Source organism: Lutra lutra, chromosome 3 (assembly GCF_902655055.1).
Source record: "Lutra lutra chromosome 3, mLutLut1.2, whole genome shotgun sequence".
NCBI lineage: Eukaryota > Metazoa > Chordata > Mammalia > Carnivora > Mustelidae > Lutra > Lutra lutra.
Window position 1 is genome coordinate 33,554,427 of NC_062280.1, and position 15,658 is coordinate 33,570,084.

General features: G+C 44.7%; 1 protein-coding gene across 2 annotated transcripts in view; it reads right to left on the reverse strand.

The window, feature by feature from the left end:
• WDFY1 (WD repeat and FYVE domain containing 1) overlaps positions 1 to 15,658 on the reverse strand; it is a 44,023-nt gene that overhangs the window by 3,928 nt on the left and 24,437 nt on the right. For both annotated transcript variants that reach the window (XM_047721130.1, XM_047721129.1), the window contains 7 exons: positions 13,843 to 13,993; positions 12,101 to 12,213; positions 10,204 to 10,330; positions 8,789 to 8,894; positions 2,875 to 2,976; positions 1,192 to 1,322; positions 239 to 347 (listed from right to left, as the gene is read on the reverse strand). In XM_047721130.1, coding sequence (XP_047577086.1) covers positions 239 to 347; positions 1,192 to 1,322; positions 2,875 to 2,976; positions 8,789 to 8,894; positions 10,204 to 10,330; positions 12,101 to 12,213; positions 13,843 to 13,993 — 839 coding nt within the window. The remainder of the gene's footprint in view (positions 1 to 238; positions 348 to 1,191; positions 1,323 to 2,874; positions 2,977 to 8,788; positions 8,895 to 10,203; positions 10,331 to 12,100; positions 12,214 to 13,842; positions 13,994 to 15,658) is intronic.

The following is a 15,658-nucleotide window of genomic DNA, read 5'->3' on the forward strand; positions in this document are numbered from 1 at the left end:
TAGAGGTCGTGCCAGAAACCCCCCCCCCAGAAGGAGGGGCCACTGCATGCGGGACACTCGCAAACATGGAGTTTGTTACTCAGGGTTTCCATCCTGCTACAGGCTGCACGGCTGTTCATGAAAAGGGAAGGCAAGCCCATTGACGAGAGAGTGAAACCAGGCCAGCAGCTATCTGTCCACAGCACAGCCACGGAGCACTCCACACACAGATGCTCCTCGGGACACTTGAGCAGGCTACCTTTACGACGCGGTCGGTCCCACAGGTCACCATCAGTCCCCGAGCAATGTCCATGGACATGTGGGAAATGTTATGTTTTCCTTCATGAAAGGTTGCTAGAGAAGTCCGACTAACAAAGAGAAAAAAGAAAAGAGACCGCTGAAAGCTCACCTGTTTCCAAAGCTAAGGGAAGAGGTTTTTTTGCAACGTAACAATGATAGTGTTAAAAATTTATTCCTAAAAATGTGGCTACAGTTTGGAAAACTGTTTATAATTAGAGGACAAAAGGCAGGATAAGCTGAAGATTATTTTACATAACGTCTGACAAAACTCTCCAGATAACTGATTTTATTTTTTTAGTGGAAAGGCTAGTATACTCCTAGACATAGAACAAGGGCCTTAACTGTGCAGAGGAACTGCACGACAGGAGATCCTACCCTGTGGACAAGACCCTCATAGGGAGGCGGCAGGCCCCTGAAGACTCTGGGTCCTCCAGGAGCAGCTCGGGGCACCGGCTCTCACTCTGCTCCTGCACCCAAACCCCGGCCTCGTCATGAGCACACATGGACTGATACCAGTGATGCCGACTAGCTTTTCCACTTGGGCCTCAGCCAAGGTCTGCCAATGTAGCACTTTCTAAGATGATTCAAGGGAAGGCAAAGGAAACGAAATTCCCAGACCCATGCAAGCCAGGGTTGGGACACTGGAGGGACAGCAACCTCTGCCACCACACTGGTGTGTGCTGGCCTTGACCCTGAGGGGGCTCAGGGATGCCCCGCCCCTCAGCAGCCCCAATGGTCTGAGCAACACCATGCCCCAGAGTGTTGGGGAGAAACTTGTCTAAGGTCATACAGCGAGGACAGAACGCCCTCCCCAGGAACATTTAGGGAGCTGAGAAGAGACGAACAGGGGGCATCATTTCTCAGTCCCCCCCCTGCAGGCACCTAGTAAGACGAAGACCCACAAACACTCACTCCTCGTCCTTGATGGAGTCGTAGCAGGAGTCGCACACCCGAACCTGGAACTCGAAGCCCATGACAGGGTAGCTGGAGCGCTTGCTGCTGCACTTCCCACACACAGCCTGCCCACATTTCCGGCAGTGATGCTTCAGGACCACCGGAGGGAGGAAAAGGCGGAGTTTAACTTTCGCTCCTGTTCTGCTTCAGGGCAGGAGGGTAGGAGTGGGGAAGATTCGCCCTGAATTATAATTACCCTATTCAATGTACCATTAACACGACAGGCAGACAGTGTCAACATTTGTCAAGGATTTCCAAAGATCCTTGTTTTATTGGTCAAATACTGCTTTTTATTCATTCATATTATCTGTCTAGAGGTCCTCAAACAACATTATTAAAACCAACTTCAAGATCATTTAGGAGCTCAAATGACTACAGGTTTCAGGAAAAAAAAAATCCATTCCTATGTCAGAGAAAAGGTTTCAAATAAAGTAATATGACCTCATTAAGAAATAAATATTCATAATCGTATGTTTTATCATCTCTTTTAATCCTTCAAACTGTGATTCTGGAAATAAGCTTCAGGGACATTCAGAACAGTCCGGTTATTCATTCTGCCATATTCTTTTACCACTAACAGTTTAGTAACCCATACCTTTCCTCTCTCTTCTAGTAGTTAATTCATAAGATGGAAATTAACGTCTTCACGTTTAGAGGTAGGGATTATCTCGCCCAGCAATTACAATGCACTAGTTACCAGCAGACATGCATTGCGGGAAGCAGTCTAACCATGGAACTAGAACTCGAGTTTCCATTTCCGAGCATCGGAATGTTATAGGAATGCTAAGATCACCCCTGCACTGCCTGCCAGTCTCATAGCAGACCTTATGGGGAGTAGCTTTGTAAGTGACACTGAAGAAAGTTTATTGACACACACAAACTTTAGGCCAATCCCTCATAGAGGCGCAAAGAAATAAAATCAGCATTCTTCATTACTTACCTGCATCAATTCATACTGAATTCATATTCAATCTGAGTGGACTACCTTCAAGGTTGCTGTAGAAATATGTTTTTTGTAGAACTTTAGAATTACATGAATACCTAGTGATAAGGGCGTCTCTGAAATCTATAGGCTATTTGGGACATGTTTCTCTTATCCAAAAAAAAAAAAAAAAAGAGAGAGAGAGAGAGAGAGTACCAGAAACATGCTTAATAAAAATGTTCCAGGTACATCAGGCACACTTATATGGAACAATCTGTGAATAATTTAAAATTCTTAGTGTCACAGTACTCCAGTGAGGGCCAAATTGTTACATTTTTAACAAACAATGAAAGCATAAGGTTTACAACCATATGACCTGCTTCATTCTCATTCTGAGCATGGTTAGCACGGAACACTGGCTTGAACAAGCCACACTCCTAGACCGAAGGATCTTTCATGTATTTGCAAATAGGCTCTCAGTGTTTTCCGTGCATCCATGCTTTTCCAACACTGGGCAAGCGACGGAACACTTGGGTAATAATCCTGCTGCACCAGGAAAGGCCTCACTCATGGTTGTTACACAGAGATGGTGATCTCAAAAATGCAGGAGGTCACAGCACTTACAGGAGAAAGTATGATTCCAAACAAAATGACAAATTAGTACCACAAAGAACAAGATACATGATTAATCCAGTGAGAGCTCAATGTCGGCTACTCACCTGTCTCAACCCCAGTGTCTTTGTGTCCCACATCTGCTTTATATTCCAGAAAAAGGGCTGCTCGCATTTCTGGCAAGAATCACTCTCTAACCACTGAGGAGCCTGGGGGAGAAGAAAGTCAAAGCCACCATTGGAACATCTCCTTGTTTACTAGGATTTTTCAGGGTTAATACCACAGTTTCAGACCTTGCTGGCTTGTTAGCATTTTTTTAAAAACTTCCTCATTTTAGCTTTTGCCATATTCAATATTATGTATTTTCCATAATCTCTATCATTTTAGCAATGTTGACAAGATTGTTCCATTTTTGGGGCGCCTGGGTGGCTCAGTGGGTTAAGGCCTTCGGTTCAGGTCATGATCCCAGGGTCATGGGATCGAGCCCCGCATCAGGCTCTCTGCTCAGCGGGGAGCCTGCTTCCCCACCCCCCATGCCTGCCTCTCTGCCTACTTGTGATCTCTGTCTGTCAAATAAATAAATAAAAACTAAAAAAAAAAAGATTGTTCCGTTTTTAACGTATATAGATAGGAAGGAGTAATTCAGTTTTCACTGTGAACTCCTAAGGGTTGCCTTCATGTATTTCTTTTTTGTGCCAGATATTGTTTAATATCTATATCCAGTTGAGTGAAAACCCATTTCTTACAGAATCTAGTGAACTACCACTCGGGAAGTCTTGCGAGGTCACAGGGTGGCCAACAGGAGCATTCTTCCGGGTGTATCTCGTGTCAGACAGATTTGCCACCCCCAACCCCCTGCCCCCAGCTCCTGGGGGCTCCTGTGTCTCACACCACCCTCAGACCTCTGCTCCAGCACTGGCCTCTCTGTGCTGTCATCCTTTATGCCCTTTTCCTTTCTGTCACTAACCTGTTATTCACCAGGCTCGCCCATCTTTGTGTAGGGATAGCCTGTCACAGACTAGGTTCTTGATGAATTTTTATTGAAAGAGGATGACTAAAGTCTCAGCATTACTTTAACAAGGGCTTAGAAAATATTTCTCTAAACGAACCATTACAAATTGTACCCGATTAGGGGCACCTGGATGGCTCAGTCAGCTAAGCATCTGCCTTGGGCTCAGCTCACGATCTCAGGGTCTTGGGATCCAGCCCTACGTCATTCAGTGGGAAGCCTGCTTCTCCTTCTGCCCCTCCCCCAATCCTGCTTTCTCTCTCTCCCTCAAATAAATTAAAACAAAAAAACCCCAAAAAACCAAATTGTACCCTATTACAAGATGAAATCATTCAAAGTTATCATTCAACCTCAATCACTTACCATTCTATATGTGCACAAATAGAAAACATGCATTTCTATCAATTAAACCAAAGACTATGACAAAATAATCCTTTTGCTCTTGAAATTGGGACGCATAAGAAAAATATCCACGGTAAGAGGAGACAATGCTGGGAGAACACAGACACCGCATCACACCCACCCTTCTAACACAGGCAGGAGAGACTGAGGACTTTCAACACTCAAACCAGGTCTTCTGGGGGCTTCAAGGACGGGTGCCCTTACTTCCTTATTTTGCTTCCTATTGCATCAGAACTTTTGGGTTTCCTACTTCTTATTTTAGCGATGTCACCAGAAATATTTCTACACATGACAGCCATGACAAAGGTGTTTCTTGGTGGGGGCGGGGGGAGCACTCACAAATCACAGGACATGTGCTGAGACAGAAGAGAGGTCCCTTTAAACAATGGAGACGTGCTGGAAGGACGGGAGGACGGACAGAGCAAGAGGGACGGGCACCTCGGTGAGGAAGAGCACCGTCTGGCTGCAGAACCACCTCTGCTTCTGTGGTCCATGGAACGCAGAACGAGGTCTGGGAACAGTGCTTGAGCACCCCGTCCCCCACAGTGGGCCCCGCCGCCAGCGGCACAGTGGAGGGGACGCAGGGGCCACGGCCTGGTCTCATGGCTGGGACCCCCGCCGGCCGGACGCCCACAGCACCACACGTGCGTGCAAAAGAGCACAAGACGTGCTCAGGGCGGCAGGATCCAAGCAGGAGGAGCCCCGGGTGAGGGCGTGAGGAAGGCGTGAGTGAACCCGGGTGAAGTGCTCGCACGGCGCCCGGTACGCGAAGCGTCACGCACGTGCGGGCCGGGTGCTGAGATCGGCTGTGCCTTATTTCACCCGATTCTCCACACAACCGCAGGGCACACAGGCCACACCGTCCTCACTGTGCCGCAGACGAACCGGGGCTCTGACCCCGGGAGACGCAGTGGCCGCAGCCTGAGCCCCGGTGCCTGTCGGCCACATCCACACAGCTGCCGCACGTGGGCCTCTGGGGCGGGACCCGTGAGGTCTCCACCCGAGGCTCTGCGGGGGGACCGCCAACGGAACCGGGTCCCTGCCCTCAGGAGCGTCGCTCTGTCTAGGGGTTTAGGAAAGAATATTACTTCGCTGAGCCGCAGGAGAGAGCGGCTCGGAGGAAGAAGGGTAAGTTTGAAGTAATCTGAGGTAACAAACCAAAAACATCAGAAAGAAACAGGCTTTCTGGAACGGTTTACTGTAAGAAATACCCGTCACTGCTATGCTCTAGGCTGTCAGGGAGCAGCCGGTTATGTGCTTACTCCCTGCAGAGGAAAAACACTCCTTTCCTAAGAGGAGCAAAAGAGAATATTAATCAGGAATTCTGCTCCAAGATGACGCAGCAAGAACAGCCCCTTGCACCACGATCAGCGGCTGGGCAAGAACGCACACTGTACTAACGTATACACACACACTAACGCGCCATCACACACCCGGGGATCTACTAGTTTAAAAGTTCTCTTTTAAAGAGGATCCAGTCTAATGATTGATTACTCGCTCGTTTATATTTCATGCCTACCTCCAGAAAGGAGCCCCTCTAATTATGATCTGGCAGGGAAGCAATTGCCCCAGTCAGCATCTCCAGGTGACTCAGAAAGAAATTCCAAGCAAGCAGTGTGGGCCTAGAGAATCTGGGCCTTTGCCTAAGGAAGTCCTACAAATTGTACAAACCCTAACTCAGGGCCAGAACCTTATAGATCACAGGCTGTTTCCCTTTGCGCTATACTAAGCTGGTTTAAAAAAAAATAAATAAAACTACTAAAAATAATGCATTTTAAAAAAGATTTATTGATTTACTTTAGAGAAAGATAGAGCGTATGGGGGTGGGGCAGAGGGAGAGGGAGAGAAAATCTCAAGCAGATTCCGTACTGAGCATGGACCCTAATATGGGGCTTGATCTCGGAATCCTGAGACCATGACCTGAGCTGAAACCCAGGTGCCCGAATAATGCATCTTTTTTATATAATTTGCTTCCCCGCCAACACTGTCAACTACTGGGAGAGAAGCTAGTCGAGCGCGATGTGCTACCAGCCAGCATGCAAGTGATCCTGGGTAATCTTCCACAAACAATTAAAGAGAGAACCACCTACACAGGAAGTGGCCTGAGTGATGGCGCTGTATTTTCTTTCCCTAGACATACAGATAAACTCCATAATTGTGTAATCTTGAAGGAGGGGTGGAATCTTGCTTTTATTTTGTCATTCTTTCCTAAAAGAATTTACTAAGGATAAGAACAGATTGAAATCCAAGTGGGTAAGCCCTTAAGGGAACCACCAGCAACACTGGCCCCAGGGGGCACCTTCCCACGTGAACCAGGGAACACAGCCTCCGAGTTAGCTGTGTTCTCAACAAAATCAAAACAAAGAGACCAAGAGCCCAGGAAACCGAACAGTATACTAGTTGTTCTTGACACCTGAATCTAGCAGCTATTGTAAAACACAGCTAAAATAAATCTTTGTAAGGAAAGTGCCCATAAGTAATATTAAGCCAATATTATATGTGTTTAATGAATTACCTTAAGCCTTACCAAAATATCTTGCCACACACAGGTAATCAAGATTTCCTACACTTAACTCATCTCACAAGGTTACCAGAAAAGCTAGTGATCACTACTTCTCCACATATGGATTTCATTTTATTATTTATGTATAGGTTAGTCTATTTCCTTCACGAGATTACAAGCCTACAAAAAGCAGGCAAGAATCTGCGTAATGAGCATGGTAGCCATAAAACCTGAAAATGAGTAATGTCGCCTTGATTACGATTTCTGTGGTATGCCTAAGATGCAGGTTTATTTGGTGAAAACGAGACTCCCAAGTAATCAGAGGCCCCACAAAGCAGAAGTGTGCGGAGTGGGGTGGAAACGGTGCACCCACGCCCAGAGTCTGCTTCGAGGGGCACACGGGGCCTCTGCAGGACCCCGGTGATGTCACACAGCCCGTGTGTAGTGCCATGCAGTGCCGTAACCCTCTATGAGGCAGATGCACCTGCCTCCAGACCTGTGAGCCATCCTGTAGGGGCTCAAGAGATGTCTGAAGTTCAACTGTAAGCCCTCAGTTCCTCACACTCTAAAATCTCTTCTGAGTCAACAAAGAGGCAACTCCTCTGCTATTTACATCACAGGTTGGAAAAGACAGATAATAACCATGCTGGCAGACATGAGAATGGAAATCCTGCCTGGAAGTCAGCTGACACCATCTATAAAAAGCCTTAAGACATCTCCTTATCCCAGAAGGTCTATTTTCAGAAATCTGTCTGAAATAAATGAACAATCACACAATGACGAGGTCAAGAATGTTCACTGCAGCATTATGTAAAATAGAAAAAAACGACCAAGTTGCCCATGAATAAGAGAACAGACTGGTGGCTGCTAGAGGAGAAGCATGGAGGTGGGGGAAAGGAGTGAAGGGGGTCAAAAGGTGACCCAAGAATCTGGGGGTCTCCTAAGCGCCTACCCACTTGGATTTCAATCCACTACTCTTACTCTTGATAAATTCTTTTAGAAAAAAAAAGTTGCAAACTAAAAGCAAGATTCCCACCTTCAAGATTACACGATTATGGGGGCGCCTGGGTGGCTCAGTGGGTTAAGCCACTGCCTTCGGCTCAGGTCATGATCCCAGGTCCTGGGTTCAAGCCCCGCATCGGGCTTTCTGCTCGGCAGGGAGCCTGCTTCCTCCTCTCTCTCTGCCTGCCTCTCTGCCTACTTGTGATTTCTCTCTGTCAAATAAATAAATAAAATCTTTAAAAAAAAAAGATTACACGATTATGGAGTGTACGTTCTTCAATACAAGAAATTAAAGTTTTGAAACGATGGGTGGTGCTGGATGCTAACTGGGCTCATCGTGGGATCATGGTCCAATACCTATGAATGCCGAATTGTTATTTTCATACCTGAAGTTCATATAAAGATATATGTCAATTATTTCTCAATTTAAAAGAAGATGGCGAGGTTGTTTAGACAATCAGTGAATCTGCCTCAAGAACTAGAAGAGGTTTTGGAAGTTGTGTCATTGAACGATCCTACTTGAAGGAGGGTGGAACTGACACTCAGAGACTATGACACTCCTCTGAACAAGGTCCCACAACTAGTTAGTGGCCCCAGCAAATTGGAACACCGGTCTCCTAAAAAGAACACTATGTCAACATGTGCTCAGTGGAAAATAAAGCAGAGGATAGAGACATTCTTTCCCAGGAAAACATGAGGCTCCTGGCAAGGTCCCGGGCACTAGTCACAGCAGGCATCCCAGAGTATTGGGTAACAGGGATGCCGTGGGGCTGCTGCAGTGCTTCCTGCGGCTGCGCACAGTGCGTGCCCCAGGCGACACAGGGAACTGTCTCCGGCATGTACTCAGTGCACGTCTGCATACTGAAAACAGCCCACATCCTCAATCTGTGGGCAAGGCCTGTCACTGCGGAAACTCTCACGTGGGGAGAGGACACGGGACAAACTGACGGGCAGGACCTTGTCAGATAATAACCAGTAAGTACAAGGGAGAGGGGCTGGGGCTGTCTGTGACCTGGTCAGCATCAAGAGCCTGCAGGGTGGGAAGCCAAGAAGCCAGGTCCTCGGGGACCTCTCCACATCAGCCTTGCCCTGCTCCTTCTCTTACCTCCTCTCTGCTAACGTCCATGTTCCACACTGCAATCCCACCATCCGAGGAACAGGAGACCAGCTGCCTTGTGAGCTGAAGGTAACACAGCGACTGCACTCTGTCACTGTAAACAACACACATCGGTCACTCGTTTCAATGTGGAGAAACATAGATACTGTCTTCACTTAGGCTCCAATCTCTCCCCTTGCTGGAACCAGCCACTGGCATTTTATCATTGACAATTTGGTATAATTTCCTGGCTTCTAGTCTAAACTTGGATCAGCGTTCTGTAACTTATTACACAGCATAGTCGCTTCTATGAAATAAAAACTACTTTCAAGTCAGTCCCTCAGAATTGCAGGCCACAGATAGGGCAATGGCTGTTTTCAGGACCAGTCGCTGTGGTCCATTCCTTTTCAGGTATACAAGACTCACCTACCTGCTCATAACAAAGAACAAAGGAGGGGTGACTCCCTTACTGGAACACAACCCATAAGAATAGGTGATGAAACGCCAGAGACAACTGACACACACACTTGCCCGTGCACTCACTCGTGCACACACATGCGCACACACAATGATGGAATGAAATCTGCCTCCTTCCCATATGCTTGTCAGACTCCTTTCTGGATCCCCTACGAAGCAATCTCCTGCCCTGCAGACTTGTGTGAAGCATCTTTCCTGGGGCGCCTGAGGGGCTTGGTCAGTTAAGTGTCTGCCTTCAGCTCAGGTCATGATCCCAGGGTCCTGGGATCAAGCCTCGCATCAGGCTCCCTGCTCAGCAGGCAATCTGCTTCTCTCTCTCCCTCTGCCTCTCCCCCTATTCTGCATGCTCTCTCAATCTCTCTCTGCCTAATAAATAAATAAAATCTTAAAAAAAAAAAAAAAAAGAATCTTTCCTTGGCTAATTTTCAATGTGATTCTGCTTACGGTAAGCAGCAACAAGCTAACCAATGGGGAGGAAAGGCCAGTGTCCCTTCCCTCTCAAAACCAGAAGGCCTGGGTATTACACTGTCCTAGCTCAGCTGACTGTGTCAAACCACACCCACATGTGACATTTCAGAATAAAAGAACAAATCGGGCATCCAGTTCGAGACAGGCTCAGCACGGCATTCCACGCCATCTTCCACGGTCAAAGTCTCACCGGAACCTCCTTAACAGCCCCCCCAGCAGGTAGTTCAACAGGGTGACTCCTCAGGAGAGGCAGGTGGCAAGTGCTCTTTGGACTAAGAAGGAAGAAGACCCTGGGCTCTATTTTTGTTCTACAACATCAGTCAGGACTCACAGAAGAGCAGTTAAAAGGGACTGAGTGAGCCCCAGTAAATGGCTGTCTTAACAGATGGGGTTTGAGAAAGCAGGAGCAGACTACGAATGCTGCCCTCCCGCCCCCGCAGACTCTGATTCTGTCCCCACCCCCACAAACTGTCACGCACTGATGGCCTTGCAGCAAGAGCGTGCGGCCTTTCCGTCCCCCGATGTCCCACATGATGATGCTATTGTCAGAGGCTCCTGAGAAGAGTAACCGCTGAATAGGGTCCCACCAGAGGCAGGCGATGCTTCCTACAGGGCAGAGAGAGGGCGAGGTTAGGTACAGCTTTCCACCTGCACAGCTGGACTGAACAAGGACCAGCTAAGCCCCGAAGTCAAAACATCTCTTTGCTGTGTGAAAGGTCATTCAATGCTTTATCATGAGTCGCTAAGAAGAAAGAGCACATCCATCCCCCAGACTTGTAAGATAATGATCTTTGGTTGGACATCAAACTACTTTGGACACAAAGATGTTCAAAGAAATATTTTTCATTCTGTATCAAAAAAAAAATTACACAATAGCTATATATATATATATATATATATATATATATATATATATATATAACGCTATTTCATGAGAAAAGACAGTGAAGATTATTGTGGTCAACTTGGGTAATCTAAAAATCTAGATTATTCCAGGTCTCCAACATTGCAGGTGTTTTACCTTATGATGCATGTTTAAGAAAATTAAATTGAGGGTCTCAGAAAAAAAATGGTCTGTAGGTATACCATACAATTATGCCAGAGAATTTAGGTAAAAAAGTCCAAACTTCACAATTCATATTCTCTGTTGGGTGAACTAATCAGATTCAATATCCTTGGGAAATCTTTCTTTCTACAGCTCTCTAATCTATTTCTCTCTCAACAGATTTCTCTCTTCATTATTCTACTGATTAATGCCTATCTTGAAAAATTATTAATAAACTTAATAAAACAGAACCTGTCACACAAGTTAATAGTATTTTTGGTGGTTATAGAGAAAACTGATGAAGTCATACTCAAAAGCAAACAACAGTAACTAGTTTCTCACAGAAACTTAACGTAAGTGAAAAGAAAAGTGTTCTGCAAAACTGGCTTCAGGGAACAATTATGCATAAATTTAAGCCTGTGCCCCATACACTTCAGCTAGAGGCCTTACAGCAGATAAATACGGGGCTTTGCTATAAACACCATGAAGCAGTTACCAGAACCTGGTCTGTCCTTAGCAACACAGAGAATACTTGTGAGCCTGGGGATCATGAGACCATTAGTCATAAACACAAGTGGTTTCCTTAGGGGCTGTGCTTTCCTGCCCAAAGACATTCTAACTTGCTGTTCTCCTCTCTCCCCTTTGCTCAAAAAGGTCCCTGATCTGACGCACTCAATTTCACCCAAATAGATCAGCAAGGAAGCACAGAGTACATTCAACTTGTTATACTAAAAACACTGTTTTCAAAAATAAGTTCATCATTAATTCTTTGAACAATCCCCATTTCTTCAGTCTAAACCAAACAGTGGCAAAACTTCTAATTTGTTACCCAATACAGACAAATGAGTTTTAAAACCCTTCCACAGAACCTGGCCAACTGTGCTGGAAAAATAGTAAAATTCCACCCATTCTTTTTCCTCAGTCCCTAACTGAGCAGAGGCAGAACCAGCCCAGACATTTCTCCTAATTGTATTGCTCTATCAGGTCTTGTTCAGTATCCCAGAAACCGAACCCCACCTCAAAAAAATCTTCTAAAGGTCTCACCACTTACAAGAAATTTTCAAAGACCTTCTGAAAATAACTTAAAAAGGCAAACATAATGAAAGTATTATCCCCACGAGCAATCTGGAAAGGATTTTGATGACATGAAACCCAGCTCAACACCCTATCTTCACTTCGCTTTCAGTCTTTCAGATCTGAATCCCACATTTGGCCAATCAAACTGAAACTGACAGGTCAGAAGAGCGGATCATTCATGAAGCTGCAGGGCTGAGAACTGAGTCTGGATGCCCAAATTAGGAGAAAAACCTGTGGGTGATCACAAAGCCTACCTTCGTGACCTTTGAGGGTCGTAATGACTGAACAGGAGTTCTGTTCCAGCTTCAGAAGTGTGATCTGTCCGGAATAATCGCCAACAAAAGCATACTGAGTATCAAAATCGTATCTGTGGAGAAGCAGTCAAGGATACGTAACACAATCCATCTAGAAGTCATCAAACAGAAAAATGTGCATTTTAAAGACCTAAGCATAAAACTATGAGACAGGAAGTACCCAACTGAAATTCAGGCATTATGTACATATTTAAGAAAACAAGCTTTCAAGCTGGTAAATTTTCTTGGGAAAATTAGCATTCGTTCATTTAACAAGAATTCATGGAGTACCTACGACTATTGTAATCAATGCCCTAGGAATTAGGAGTAAAAAAGGTTAAGGAGTGACAGAGAAGTGAGACATGAAAACAAGTAATTATAATCGAATTATAAGAGAGTTTTAAAAAGTAGAAGAACAGTGAAAACAGCAAAAAAGAATTGGAACAAAATTGCTTTTTATGAACTATCTCTGGAGATAATGTAAAACTGATAGCAAATATGACATGTGCACCCATCCTTCTTTGGCATAGATGATGCAGCTTTAAATGAAAAGCATGGTTTATTTTAAATTGCTGTGGAGAGTTTCATCATCCAAAAGACAGCTATTTGGGGCAGTGGTAAATTTAAATTTTAAAAATATACTAACTATTGATAACAACGCATTACTTTCTAAGTCACTTAATGGGCATAGATAGACCTTTATGGCCAATCTGCAGCGTAAACACATCAGGATAACCACTGCTTTGATTCCAAAACACAGGTCAAAAGGAGCATCACAGGCAGGGCCATGACTCTGTGATTCTGTGCCATTTTCTATCAGTCCATATGAAAAGCCCAGCACATAACAGAAACACTTAATTAGCAAATTAAATATCTGAGTATTTTTCCCTTATTTGATTCTGAAGTGTATGGTACTGCTTTAATGCTTACTTTAAATATCTCATGCTGTGCATTGATTTGTAGCAAACATTTTTTTACAGAGGTTTTCAATGGAAAAAAAAAAGAATTTACTATGCGAGACATCCAACTCTAAAAGAAACTACTGTGGGGCATCTATCTGCCTGTTGATAGCCTTAATCTTGCTGTCACTAAGATACACAGCTACCGCGAGAAGTCCCTAGCAAGGGCAAATTCTACATGAAACAAATTCCATACAGTGGTAGAAAACTGTGAAAGCAGCAATTTATTAACATTCTGGGGGGATTCTGACGCACTTCTGAGAATATGGAAAGGATTATGAACCCTCTCCACACATTCACACAAACTATGAAACTCCTTTAAGCCCGTTTATGAAGAACTCTAGGGTCACAAATCCTTACTATATTCTCTTTCAGGGTCTGCCAATAAGCAAATAAAAGATCGGTTCCTTTCTACCTTTATTCAACAAAATTCTTTTCTTTCACCTTGAAATGCAAAGGAATAAGGGGGTGGGGGTTTGCATTAATGAGGTTTAGGTTTCCAAGATTTTGTATTAAGAATGGATAGTACCTCCCAATAAGAACAGTAATTCACCTAATTGTTATTTTTAATACACCAATTTTATACCAAAGAAAAGCAGATACGGGAAGTCTTGCATTTCAAGCGAAATACACGGGAGTCACTCGGTCTTTGGATCTCAACGGACAGGTTATGAGCGTACTCAAAGCCAACTACTGAGTGGAAGAGGTGCTGGGCAGGAGGAGGTCCAGCCCTTGGAAGGATACTGTAAGCACGAAGCCCAGGAGGTGAAGAAATGCCTCCCCAGCATGTTGCCGCTGCGGGTGCACATCCAGCTGACACACTTGTCGTGGCCGGTGCTGATGACCCACTCGGCGGCCAGGCTGAAGATGATCGCAGACACCCGGTTCTGATGAGCTGCGGGGACAGAAAGGGAAGTCGGCACCCTTCGAGAAGAAACGGGACCTTCTGGATCAGAACGGAGCCCCACCTTCTCCAGCTGTTCAGCCGGGAGACTCACAGTCTGAACAGGGGTACCAGGGAAACGCCTGTGCGCTGAGAGCAGCTTCAGATAACTGCCCTACCCGACCGCACCAACAGGCTTTCCGAAGCCCAGCCGCCCTGTCTCCCCACCTGATGGACAATCGTGAGCTGCAGCTTACTAAAGACTGATGCTCAAGGGGGATTCCAGTAACTCATCAAAGAGCAGACCTTTTTTTCCCCTTTTCTGTACTCGAGAACATTTTTACTTTGCTAGTACTATCAATAAGGTCCATATGGAAGGAAGTAGTATTTTCTTAAAGGAGCAATGTGTTTTTATAGCCTATCACTTCAGTACTTTGACCTTTTAGAAAACACTGGCATTGTAAAGGCGCCTGGGTGGCTCAGTTGGTTAAGTGACTGACTCTTGGTCTTGGCTCAGGTCGTGATCTCAGGGTAGTGAGATGGAGCCCAGGTTGGGGAAGTGAGAGGTCTGCTTCTCTCCCTCGGCACACCCCACCCTCCGGCCCCAAACCCTGCTCAGGCTCTGCTCGGAAATAAATAAGTCTTAAAAAAAGAAAGAAAAAGAAAACAATAGAATTGTAAACAAGAGAACTTAAATTTTCTGAAATAAAAAAAAAATACTGTAAGCATTTTGTTTCTGGAATAATTTCTGCTTGTGTAACTTTTTATTATTTATAAAAACAAAGTACTTAGAGAGTACTATATTCCAAAGTAATAACTGAGAATGAGGAAAGTATTCTATTACCGAACTCCTGAAATGCTGCATTTCCAGCTGACTGTAAGCCACACTGGGACAGTGACCGGTCAGTCTACCTCATCTAGTGTAGGACCTGGCATGCATCAAGTGTTTAATAAATGCCCAATCTGATGAATGAAGTCAGAGGCTAAACAGAGAAACTTCTGACCTTGCTCTCAGCTGTTCAGGTTGTTTTGGAAGAACCGAGGGACACTTTCTTATAAATTAATTAGGAAATACTACAACTCTGTGAGTACAGGGGTAAAATCATGAACAGACATTCATCAAACCTAATAAATGATCGCCATTAAGTAAAGCTTAAATAATTTATAAATTGAGAACTATTTTGATCATCAAACAGGCAAAAAACATTTGTTAAGAGCAATGATGCATAGGCTGGATGAGCTAATACTCTCAACCACCACTCATGGGCTTGTAAAAGCTTACGATACGCTAATGTGGGGAGAAGATTGCAAAATAAATCTAGAGCATTAAAACACTTTTTAATGTTCAACCCAGTTACTCCATTTTTAGGAATTTGTCTTAAATAGAAGCAACCAGGGTTACAGGATTAGAGTCAGAGTCAAGGACACGCACACACTGTGTATGTATATATGAAATATACACTCACAGATATACACACACACAGACACACACATTCTCATATATATTAGTGTGTGTTATCAAAAAACGGAAGCAGTACATAAGCTCAAAAATAGAAGAATGGTTAAATTAAATCTGATAATGCACCCAATGGACTAGTAAATGCAAATTTAAACACTGATAAGCAGGTAAAGGATGGTAAATAACCCTGAAGAGTTGACAGCATCCTCTATAATTGG